This window comes from Aristolochia californica, unplaced genomic scaffold, assembly GCF_029961685.1.
Source record: "Aristolochia californica isolate CCGP_79_NKW_82.1479 unplaced genomic scaffold, dmAriCali1.0.hap1 SCAF_2, whole genome shotgun sequence".
Classification (NCBI taxonomy): Eukaryota; Viridiplantae; Streptophyta; class Magnoliopsida; order Piperales; family Aristolochiaceae; genus Aristolochia; species Aristolochia californica.
In genome coordinates, this window is record NW_027181881.1 from 16,249,571 (window position 1) to 16,262,053 (window position 12,483).

At 43.9% G+C, this 12,483-nt stretch overlaps 1 protein-coding gene across 1 annotated transcript; it reads right to left on the reverse strand.

The window, feature by feature from the left end:
• Positions 1-11,506: 11,506 nt before the first annotated feature.
• LOC137954929 (uncharacterized mitochondrial protein AtMg00860-like) lies at positions 11,507-12,042 on the reverse strand. The gene is made up of 2 exons (XM_068801819.1): positions 11,947-12,042; positions 11,507-11,884 (listed from the first exon to the last, which is right to left on the reverse strand). Exons 1-2 carry the CDS (start codon positions 12,040-12,042, stop codon positions 11,507-11,509), a joined length of 474 nt encoding a protein of 157 aa, XP_068657920.1.
• Positions 12,043-12,483: the final 441 nt, after the last annotated feature.

Consider the following 12,483-nt stretch of genomic DNA (forward strand, 5'->3'; position numbering starts at 1 on the left):
TCCTTTTGAACTTTTTCACACTTTTTAGGTCAAAAAATCATTATCCTTGTGTGCAAAGATAAATTGGGAAGAACAAGAAAAGTCAAAATAAGAAGTTCATTCTCACTCATATTTGATGCCACCATTGCCATGGAGTCAAACACTTTGCCTACATTTATCAAATAAAAAATTGAAATGGCATCAAACAACAATGGTTACCCAAAATAACTGAGAGGGTTGTGGTAACCTACAAAACCTCGGGCAAGCAAACTTGGATTTTTAAATCACCTAGCACTTCAAATTGTTGAAGAAGTTTGAGTGGTATTCTATATAGTTATGAGGGTGAGTGGCATAAGTTGTAATTAGTTGAAAATTTAAGTGCTCCTTTGTTTTTCATGTATCAGGGCTTTCAAGCCCCTCTTAAATAAATAAGAAAGAGAGGGGGAGAAACTCATGAATGAACTCTCTTTCTCACCCTAATCACTCATCTCTCCAACTCGTGCTCTAGCTTCTTCATCCTTCTTCCTTCTTCTTCTTCTCTCTACTTCTTTCTTCTTCTTGCACTCAAACAAAGCCTTCTACCGATTAAACCCTAGAATCTAACATGGTATCAGAGCTGGGATTCTAGGGTTTCAAGCAATGCAGATTTAGAGAAGAGGAGCCTCAAATCCAGCCTTAAAACAAGACAATGTTTGGCTTCATCTTAATGAAAGCAAGGCTGAAATCAATTCTGCATTGTCTCTCTTTAATCAGCTAAGTTCCTATTATGGGCTCAATAGCATCACGAGTTACCAGCAGGCGTAGGAATTAATTAATGTGGTTTTCCATTTTCATGTAATTGATTTTGGTTTGGTTTGGTTTAGAATTTATTTGGCTTGAACCAGTGACCCAAGGGTCTGAATTGTATTTGGCGTCCTCAACCCTATTTAAGGGGATGGCTAGGTTAATGAAAGATAGCAATAGAGTTATAATTTAGCCTAGAGTAATTTACACAACAGGTCGAGAGCTCCTTTAAGCTCTTCCCCTTTTTCCTCACTTCCCCTTTCCAAAATTTGTTCTTCATCATTCCATCAATCTACCACAACGTCAAGCAAGGCAATGGAAGGAAGAGAAGAGAGGAGGGTGACAAGATCCATGGCTCGTGAGGACCCTAACAACGTGGTATCAGATAGGTCCACCCTCGGTGACTTCTCTTCTCCAGAGGACATACGTCAAGTGCTTTAAGATCTTCAACAAAGGTCCACTCTTCAAGGTACTAAAATTACTAACATCCATAATACATTGCACACATTGGAATCCTCTCTCCAAACCGTCATCCAAAAACTTGCTGCAATTCAATCACCAACGCCACCACCAACAACCAACTTTCAACCACCGGCAGCACATCAACCACACTTCACACCACCACCACACCTACCACTGCGCCAACAACCTATTCCCATGGCAGATCACGCAAAGGGACCAACTACGGTTCCCAGGTACTTTAAACTCAACTTTCCTACATATGATGGATCTAAAGATCCTTTACTTTGGTTCACGAAGTGTGAGCAATTTTTCCATCATCAACAAACGGTGGATATGGACAAGGTTACACTGGCCGCCTACCACCTGCTAGATGAAGCGCTCATGTGGTTCCATCACTATCGAAATGTCCATTCCACTCAGGATTGGCTACATTTTAAACATGCTTGCCAAATGAGGTTTGGACCTCCAGCTAGTAGCAACCCAGTGGGGGAATTGATCAACTATAAACAGACTGGCACCTCAGAATTGTACCAAAAAACATTTCAAGAAAGGTTGGCTTGAGCAAGTGAATTTGTTCGGCCGCACCTACATGTTCAGATTTTTAATGTGGGCTTGACTGAGGCGGTTCTATTGAAAGTAGAATTACTTGGTCCAATAGACTTGGACTCAGCCATGAATTATGCTAGGGCTGTGGAACAAAAACAAAGAGTTCTGAGGGAATCATTAGGCTGAAAACCATTTTGGACCAACAGCCTACCGGGTACTGCACCTGGACCACCTTTTGGCACCTCTGCTCAACCGTGCAGACCAGTCCACAAGTGTGCCCCCCCACAATCTTCCATGAAAATTCTTGACTAAACAGGAAATGGAGGCAAGAAAGGCCAAGGGCCTCTGTTTTAATTGTGGTGAACAATTTCTTCTAGGACATACTTGTAAACGATTATTTAGTATTGAACTTTGGGAAGAAGGTTCAGAAGAGCTTCCTGAAACTGATGTTGTTGAAGAGGAACAACAAGACCCAGAGCTCTCCCTCCATGCCATGCATGGCCAGCGTAGTTCTAATACCATGCAGGTATGGCCAAGTAACACCACCACATGTTACTTGCTTTAGTTGATTATGGCAGCACACATAATTTTATCAGTGAGCCCGCAACGAAACAATTGGGATTAGAAATTCAATAGCAAAAGGGTCTCTCGGTTTCAGTGGCCAATGGGGCTAAAGTTGCCAGTGTTGGGTTATGTGCAAACACCCCTTTTACCATTGAGGGACATTCATTTAAGGCAGACTTACTGGCCATTCCTTTGGCAGGATTTGATTTGGTGCTCGGGGTAAAATGGCTTCAGTTATTAGGCCCTATATTGTGGGACTTTCAGGCTTGAACTATGACATTTACAACACAACAGGGCCAGATTACATTAAAGGATATTGTGGCACTGGTACCTAACGCACTTCATACTTTACAGATTCAGAAAACTGGTGATTGTAAATTAGCTTCTTTACTTACAGCATTTGCGGATTTATTTAATGACCCTACTAGTCTACCACCAGTGCGTCATTGTGATCATCACATTCATTTGAAGATGGGAACCGATCCAGTGGTGGTGTGCCCATATCGTTACCCACATATACAAAAGATGAAATCAAAAGACAGTGCCTGAATATGCTCGCTCAGGGAGTTATCCAGCCTAGTAGGTCTCCCTTCTCATCACCTGTTTTACTGGTACGCAAAAAGGATAAAACATGGAGGTTTTGTGTCGACTATAGGCAACTCAATTTGCAGACAATTAAAGACAAGTTCCCCATCCCAGTGGTGGAGGAGTTGCTGGATGAGTTTGTTAGGATCCTCACGAGCCATGGATCTTGTCACCCTCCTCTCTTCTCTTCCTTCCATTACCTTGCTTGACGTTGAGATGGAATGAGGGGTTGAAGGGAATTAAATTTCGGAAAGGAGAATTGGGGGGAAAAACGGAAGAGAGCTTGAAGGAGCTCTTGACCTGTTTATCTAAATTACGTTAACTAAAGTGAACTCAATTGATAATTCTCATTACCCTAGCCGTCCCCTTAAATAGGGTAGAGGACGTCCAAAACCCTAAAGACCTCTTGGGTCAATGGTTCAAACCAATAAATGCTAAACCAACCCAAACCAAAGACAAAACCAAACCAAGAAACAATTACATGGAAATTGAAAAACACATTCATTAATTCCTACGCCTGTTGGTAACTCGTGATGCTATCGAGTCCATAACATCACCCCCTTCCTGGAGAAAGAGCTTGTCCTCAAGCTCGAAGGAAGGATATAAAAGTCAAAATGTTGATAACGGCTCCCATGTGGTGTCACTGGGATCGGCATCTGCCCACTGGACTAGAATTTCCCAATCCCCTTGAATGTGGCATGCATGTATTACTTGAGCCGGAATAGAAAGGACTCTGCCCTCATGTAGTGGCGGCAGTGGAGTGTGCAGTAGGGGCGAGTCACCCTGGAAGGGTTTCAATTGGGAGACGTGAAATACATTGTGGATCTTTGCTTCCGGTGGTAGCTGCAAGCGGTATGCCACGGGCCCAATTTGGTCCAATATCGGAAATGGGCCATAATATTTTGGAGACAGCTTATGGTGTTTGGCTGCAGTCAGGGACAGCTGGCGGTAGTGTCGAAGCTTTAACCACACAGTCTCCAGGGCAATAAGATGCCTCCCGGTGCTTCTTATCATAAAAGCGTTTCATAGAGTGTTGGGCCTCCTGCAGATGTGTACGTACCTCAGTGAGCATAGCGTCTCGTTCAGCTAATGCTTGGTCCAAGTGACGACTTTGGATGCCCCCGGTTCATATGGTAACAAACGAGGTGGATCTCTGCCATAAACTACCCTGAAAGGAGTAGTACCCAGTGCTGTGTGGTAAGATGTGTTATAGCAAAATTCTGCCCATGAAAGCCATTTCACCCATCTTCTAGGTGCGTCCTCCAAAAAACAACGAAGATACATTTCAATCGTACGATTGACAACCTCTGTTTGGCCGTCCGTTTGTGGATGATAGGCAGATGAAAATGCCAATTGGGTGCCCTGTAATTTGAATAATTCCTTCCAAAACAGAATGGTAAAAATGGCATCCCTGTCACTGATAATGGATGAGGGAATTCCATGTAATCGGACAATGTTGTCCATAAATAATTGAGCGACCTGAGCAGCAGTATATGGATGCGCCAAAGCAAGGAAGTGCCCATATTTTGAAAACCGATCAACGACGACGAATATCACAGATTTACCTGTTGAAATGGGAGGTCCAACAATCAATTCCATGGAAATATCAGACCAGATTTGAGATGGTAGTTGCAGAGGTTGCAGTAGGCCGGCCGGACTTAAAGATTCGGCCTTGTTTCTTTGACAAATCTGACAAGCAGCTACATAATCTACAATTGTGCTATTCATGCCCTTCCAGTAAAAGTCCCGACTGATTCGAAAATATGTTTTCTGTCGACCCTCATGTGTGCTATCATGGATAGAGGACAGGATGGTGTGAAGAAGTGGGGATGTATTATGCAAAAAGATCTTGTTTTTGTAGAGAATGAGACGATCCTGAATCGTCCAATGAGGAGTAGCTGTCCCCTGTTGAATATCCTGATATAATGACAGGAGATCCGGATATTGATGTACTTCCTCATGAATAGAATCTAATAGCAGTACACGTGGGTGACTGATAGCATAAATTTGTGTGGTGGAAATATCCCGACGTGATAAGGCATCAACCCCCAAATTCGAACTACCTGGCTTATAATGAACTGTAAAATCGAAGCCCATGAGTTTAGTTAACCAATGCTGCTGTGGGGATGTGGTGAGGCGCTGTTCAAGAAGATACTTGAGGCTGCAATGATTTTTACGAATGAGAAACGGTCGTCCCCAGAGATAAGGTCGCCAATGTTGGACAGTGTTGGCTAACCCAATCAATTCCCTCTCATATGCAGCTAACTTATGGTGGTGTTGTCCCAACTGACGGCTGAAATAAGCAATGGGGTGTCCCAATTGTTGTAACACTGCCCCTATACCTCCCCTGGAGGCATCACATTCCACCACAAATTCTGCCTCAAAATCTGGTAATTGTAGGACTGGCGCTGAGGCTAAGGCCTCCTTTAACAGGTTAAAGGCCTGTTCTGCTGAAGAAGACCAGTGGAAGGCATTTTTTTTTAGCAGGTTGTTGAGTGGTGCTGCTATCTGGCCATAAGATTAGATAAATTTTCTATAATATCCCGCTAAGCCCAAAAATCCCTTTAATGCTGTGGTGGAGGTGGGAACCGGCCAATCTGTAACTGCCTGTATCTTGCTCTGGTCAACTTTCACGCCCATAGCTGATATGACGTGGCCCAAATATGCCACCTCAGATGTACCCATAGAACATTTCAATTTATTCAAAACCAAATGATGAGAGCGTAGAATGGTGAATACCTGATGGAGGTGGTGGAGATGTTCTTCCCAATTTTTGCTGTAGACCAGAATGTCATAAAAAAAGACTAACACATAGTGGCGCAGAAGTGATGAAAAGACCTCATTCATGAGGGCCTGAAAGGTGGATGGTGCATTGGAGAGACCGAAGGGCATGACGAGGAACTCGGAATGACCGTGATGTGTGTGGAAGGCAGTCTTCTCCACATCCGCCTGGTGAACTCGTATTTGATGATAGCCCGATTTCAAATCTAATTTGGTAAAAATTGTAGCACCATGTAACTCATCCAGCAACTCGTCCACGACTGGAATGGGGAACTTGTCCTTAACTGTGTGCAAGTTGAGTTGCCTATAGTGGACACAAAATCTCCAAGATTTATCTTTTTTACGTACAAGTTACACTGGTGAGGAGAAAGGAGATCGACTGGGCTGGATCACACCCTGAGCGAGCATATGCAGGCACTGTCATTCTATTTCATCTTTCTGGATATGCGGGTAACGATAAGGCCGCACCACTACTGGATCAGTTCCCAACTTTAAACGAATGCGGTGATCGCAATGATGCACTGGTGGTAGACCTGTAGGGTCATTAAATAAATCCGCAAATGCTGTAAGTAAAGGAGCTAACTGATCATCACCCGTGTGTTGAATATGTAAAGTGTGAAGTGCGTTAGGGACCTGTGCCACAATGCCTTGTAATGTAATCTGGCCCTGTGGTGCTGAAAATGTCATAGTCCGAGCCTGAAAGTCCCATAATATCGGTCCTAATAACTAGAGCCATTTGACCCCGAGCACCAAATCAAATCCAGCCAATGGAATGACTAGTAAATTTGCCTTAAAGGAATGCCCCTCAATGGTGAAAGGGGTGTTAGCACATAACCCCACACTAGCAATTTCGGCCCCATTGGCCACGGAAACTGAGAGTCCCCTTTGTTGTTGAATTTCTAATCCCAATTGTTGCGCGGCTGGTTCACTGATAAAATTATGTGTGCTGCCCGAATCAACTAAAGCAAGTAGCATGAGATGATGTAACCTGGCCTTTACCTGCATGGTATTAGAACTACGCAGGCCATGCATGGCATGGAGGGCGAGCTCTGCTTCCTGTTGTACCTCTTCAACAATTTCATTTTCAAGAAGCTCTTCTGTATCTTCTTCCAACAATTCAATACTGAATAAATGTTTACAGGTATGTCCGAGCAGGAATTTTTTGTCACAATTAAAACAAAGGCCCTTTGCCATTCGAGCGTCCATTTCCTGTTTGGTCAAAAATTTACGTGGCATAGAGTGTGGAGGCACACTAGTAGCCTGATCTGCTCGGTTAGGGGCAGAGGACCCAAAACGTGGACCAGATGCAGTACCCTGTATTCTGTTTTGCCAAAATGGTTTTCTTTGTAAAGACTCTTTTAGAACTCTCTGTTTGTGTTCCACAGCTCTGGCATAATTCATTGTTGAGTCCAAATTTGCCGGACCAAGTAATTCCACTTCCAATCTGACTGCCTCTGTCAATCTAGCATTAAAAATCTGAACATGTAGGTGAGGAGGAACAAATTCACTAGCTCTGGCCAACCTTTCTTGGAACATTTTTTGGTAAACTTCTAAGGTGCTGGTCTGTTTGTAGTTGATCAATTCCCCCACTAGGTTGCTGCTAGCTGGAGGTCCGAACCTCAACTGGCAAGCATGTTTAAAGTGCACCCAATCCTGAATGGAATGGACATTTTGGTAGTGATGGAACCACATGAGCGCTTCATCGAGCATGTGGTAGGCGGCCAAAGTAACCTTGTCCATTTCCACCGTTTGTTGATGATAGAAGAATTGTTCACATTTCGTGAACCACAGTAAAGGATCTTTAGAGCCATCATATGTAGGAAAGTTATGTTTAAAGTACCTGGGAACCGTTGATGGTCCTTGTGCGTGAGTGGTCATTGAACCCATTGGTTGGCGCAGGGGTGGATTTGGTGGTGGCGTGAATTGTTGGTGGGGAACTGGTTGTGGTTGAAAATTGGTTACTGGTGGTGGCGTTGGTGCTTGAAGTGCAGCAAGTTGTCGAAGGATGGTTTGTAGAGATGATTCCAGCGTTTGTAAGGTAGTTTTGATGTGAGAAATTTCAGTACCTTGAAGAGCGGATCGTTGTTGAAGTTCTGAAAGGACTTGATGTATGTCCTCTGGAGAAGAGGAATCACCGAGGGTGGACCTGTCTGATACCACGTTGTTAGGATCCTCACGAGCCATGGATCTTGTCACCCTCCTCTCTTCTCTTCCTTCCATTACCTTGCTTGACGTTGAGATGGAATGAGGGGTTGTAGGGAATTGAATTTCGGAAAGGAGAATTGGGGGAAAAAATGGAAGAGAGCTTGAAGGAGCTCTTGACCTATTTATCTAAATTACGTTAACTAAAGTGAACTCAATTGATAATTCTCATTACCCTAGCCGTCCCCTTAAATAGGGTGGAGGACGTCCAAAACCCTAAAGACCTCTTGGGTCAATGGTTCAAACCAATAAATGCTAAACCAACCCAAACCAAAGACAAAACCAAACCAAGAAACAATTACATGGAAATTGTAAAACACATTCATTAATTCCTACGCCTGTTGGTAACTCGTGATGCTATAGAGTCCATAACAGAGTTACATGGTGCTACGATTTTTACCAAGTTAGATTTGAAATTGGGCTATCATCAAATTAGAGTTCACCCTACAGATGTGGAGAAGACGGACATTTCATTGGCAATGTGGAAAAATCTAAGGGATATAGATTTTACTGTCCATCTTGTTTGACAAGATTTGAGGAATCTAAGAATGCAAGGTTCCTTGAGAATGATGAGATTAGTGGGTGTAGCCAACCTCGAAAGTTATTTTTTGAGTAGCATACAAGTCCTCAACCTGCTCTTACAATTTAACATAGATTGGTTGTTGTTCATGATAATCATCAGGATTCAATTATTTAGTAAAACCAATCATTGAAGAACCTTAAATTTTACAAATCTGGATAGTGTTTCACTATAAAAACCCACTTGCAGCCGATAGGTGTCTATTATGGTCTCGGACCATGGACCTTGTAATCTGAAGGGAAGGAGGCTCTGCGTCCAACATAGGTTCAGCACCAGTGTGCTGTAATCATCCAGGTCTGCCTATGATGGGGAAATCTGGGTGAAATGTGTGACGGAAAGGAGAAAAGGGAAGAGCTTGTGTTATGGTCCCTAGCCATGGATCTAGTAACTCGGCGAGTCAAATAAGGATCCAGCACTGTTAGAGGGTTTCTTAACACATTTTTGTGAAAAGAAACTCTCTTTTTCTTCCCTCACAAGTTATAATTGAAAAGGAGTTTCCTTTTCTCAATTATAGATGCACCAATTCAATCAAGAGACTGTTTTAAGGATCCAATTATGAAACCCCACTTTATACCTCATGTCAATGAGTAGGGTTTCTGAATTCATGCAACTACCAATGCTGAATGTAAAGAGGGCAGTCTCTAGCTCTTCTAAACTCGGAAAAGATAGATAAAAATACCTCTTGAAGACCTCCTTCAATCAGCAACTTGAAAATCCCTTTCTTGATGCTAAGGCTCACGCAAATTCTCCTTCCCTCACTACTGGTTCGTGGAAGAGATGGATGACTATTGTAGCATGGAAGAGATGGCTGATTCCTCCTCCTTTTCCTTCCAAGATCTCGTCAAAGACTCCCCAATGGATGTAGCAAACCACCAAGGACAGTTCAAGCCAAGAACCCTAGGATAGGGAACCTAGCAAGAACCTAATTACTCTATTTTACTCTAAATCCGAACTTACCTTATTTCTCATTCCTTACCCTTTAAATAGGGTCATTCACGCCAAGATAGGTTACGGTTAGGTTTATAAATCCCAACTATACCCCCTACCTTCAAGTCTTATTACATAATCAATCAAATTCGATATTAAAAGCAACATAAGTAATAAAAGTAAAATTAGGTGACTTGGTGAGTCATTGTCTCCTCCTCTGAGTGACTCGGTGTGCTATTGAGTCCATAACATCTGCCTCCCCTTGGAGAAAGAGCTTGTCCTCAAGCTCATAAGCTAGATAGACCGGTTTGAAGGTCTCTAACCGCTCCCATGTCTTTGCCTCGGGGTCTGTAGCGGTCCACTGCAGGAGGATGTCCCACCGGTCATTCGTCACACGCGCCCGTAACACCGTGTAGGGTGTCAGAATGACGTGGCCATTGTCCACTGGTGGAAGGAACAGTGGAGAAGAAGGGGCTGGCCCCTTGTGAGGTTTCAGTAGTGAGACATGAAACACATCATGCAGCTTCGCTGTGTCCGGCAATTTTAGCTGATACACCACCTGCCCGACGCGTCGAATAATGGCAAAGGGCCCAAAGTACTTGGGGGATAAGCTTATGGCGCGCTGGCCCGACAAGAGAGTGCTGTCGGTACTGCCAAAGGCGTAGCCACACATAGTCCCCAACCACGTATGAGACATCCCGGTGGCTCTTGTTGTAAGTCATAGTCATCCGGTCCTGAGCCTTTTGAAGCCGGTCTATAAACATCTTCAACACCTGATCTCGATCCATGAGTGACTCATCAATGGCATCCACGTGGGTGGTGTCTCTGGTATAAGCGAGAAGCCTCAGGGGGTCCCTCCCATAAAGAACCCGGAAAGGAGAGGACTGCAAGGCCGAGTGGAATGAAGTGTTATAACAGTATTCTGCCCAGGGTAACCATGGAACCCACTGTTTTGGTTGATCTCCCACTAAGCATCGGAGATACATCTCGATGGTCCGATTAACCACCTCGGTTTGGCCATCCGTCTGAGGGTGATATGCGGAGGAGAATTTCAATTGTGTGCCACTCAGTCGAAACAGTTCCCTCCAAAAAGTACTCATGAAAACCACATCCCAGTCACTCACAATAGATTTAGGAATGCCATGTAAGAGTACAATATGGTCCAAGAAGGTCTGAGCCACATGGGCTGCCATGTAGGGGTGAACCATCGGAATAAAATGACCATACTTGGAGAAGCGATCAACCACCACAAACAAAACAGACTTCCCGGCTGGGAGGGGAAGCCCCTCCACGAAGTCCTTTAAATATCTGCTCATACCTGAGTAGGGAAAGCGAGAGGCTGGAGAAGACTTGCAAGACTCAAATGATTTGATTTGTTCCTTTGACATACCTGACAATCGGAGACATATGTAGTAATGGAGGACTTCATAGCCGACCAATAGAAATCCACCCGAATACACCACTACGTCTTCTGTAACCCCTCATGGGTAGATTCATGATAAGTCGAGAGAATGGCTGGAATCAACTTGGACGTGGTCGGAAGGTAAATCCACTGCTTATAGAAAATTAGTGAATCCTGAATGGACCACTTAGAATCCATCTCCCCATTGGAAATTTTTCGATGCATCTCCTATAGTGCTGGAAGTGTGGCATGCGCATCACGGACCATGTCTAGAATGAGAAAACGTGGCTGGCTGATGGCATAGACAAGCTGCTGATGTTCAAAACGTCTGGACAAGGCATCCGCCGCCTTGTTTAATCTGCCTACACGATACTCCACTGAGAAATCAAAGCCCATCAACTTACTAATCCAATGTTGTTGTGGTGACGTCGTGAGACGCTGCTCAAGTAAGAACTTGAGACTATAATGATCAGTGCGAATGAGAAAAGTACGTTCCATAAATATGGCCGCCAGTGTTGGACCGCCTTGGCCAACCCGATCAGCTCGCGTTCATATGCAGCCAATTTCTGATAACGAGAGGCCAACTGTCGACTGAAATAAGCAATGAGGTGGGAGTTCTGATGCAACACGACCCCAATGCCCCCACCAAAAGCATCACATTCTATCACAAACAAGTCATCAAAATTTGGAAGTTGTCACACCGGTGTAGATGCAAGAGCATTCTTGAGTGCGTCAAATGCCATGGAAGCCTCCTCGTTCCATTGAAAGGAATTCTTTTTAAGGAGATTTGTCAAAGGTGCCGCCAACGGACCAAAACTCTGAATAAATTTCCGGTAATAGCCTGCCAAACCCAAGAATCCGCATACTGGTGAGCAAGACTGAGGCTGTGGCCACTCACTAATGGCCTGAATCTTCTCAGGATCAACAGTGACCCCCTCATGGGAAATAATGTGGCCCAGGTAAGCAACATGAGATGCCCCAAATGAGCATTTGGACTTTTTCAAATATAATTGGTGTGCTCGCAATAAATCAAATACAATTCTCAAATGTGCTAAGTGGTCATTTGAGATTTGCTATATATGAGTATATCATAAAAAAAAACAAGTACGAATTTCCGAAGGTAAGAGCTAAATACCTCATTCATCAGTGCTTGGAAAGTAGAAGGAGCATTTGATAGCCCAAAAGCCATGACCACAAATTCATAGTGGCCATGATGTGTTCGGAATGCCATCTTTTCAATATTTGCTGGATGCATGCGAATCTAATGATACCCAGACCGTAAGTCTAATTTTGTGAAGACCCATGATCCATGTAGCTCATCGAGGAGCTCCTCCACCACCGGAATGGGAAATTTGTCTTTTACTGTCAGCGCGTTAAACTCACGATAATCAACACAAAAGCGCCAAGTCCCATCATGTTTCTTCACGAGCAGAACTGGTGAAGAGAAGGGGGACCTACTGCTATGAATAAGGCCCTGTTGTAGCATCGCCTGACACTGTCTTTTAATCTCATCTTTCTGGAGGTGAGGGTACCGATACGGATGAACAACTACCACATCTGACCCTGGTTTCAAACATATACGGTGATCACACTGTCTGAGCAGAGGGAGCCCTGTAGGCTCACAGAAAAGGTCAGAGAACTCATCAATCATGCCATCAATACTGCCTACTGA

Bases quoted from the DNA above. Each gene is read 5' to 3' on its own strand.
- LOC137954929 (XM_068801819.1), bottom strand. From the start codon at position 12,042: ATGGCATTCCGAACACATCATGGCCACTATGAATTTGTGGTCATGGCT. The intron at 11,885-11,946 runs GTATTTAGCTCT...ACTCATATATAG, and splicing joins TCCAAGCACTGATGAATGAG to CAAATCTCAAATGACCACTT.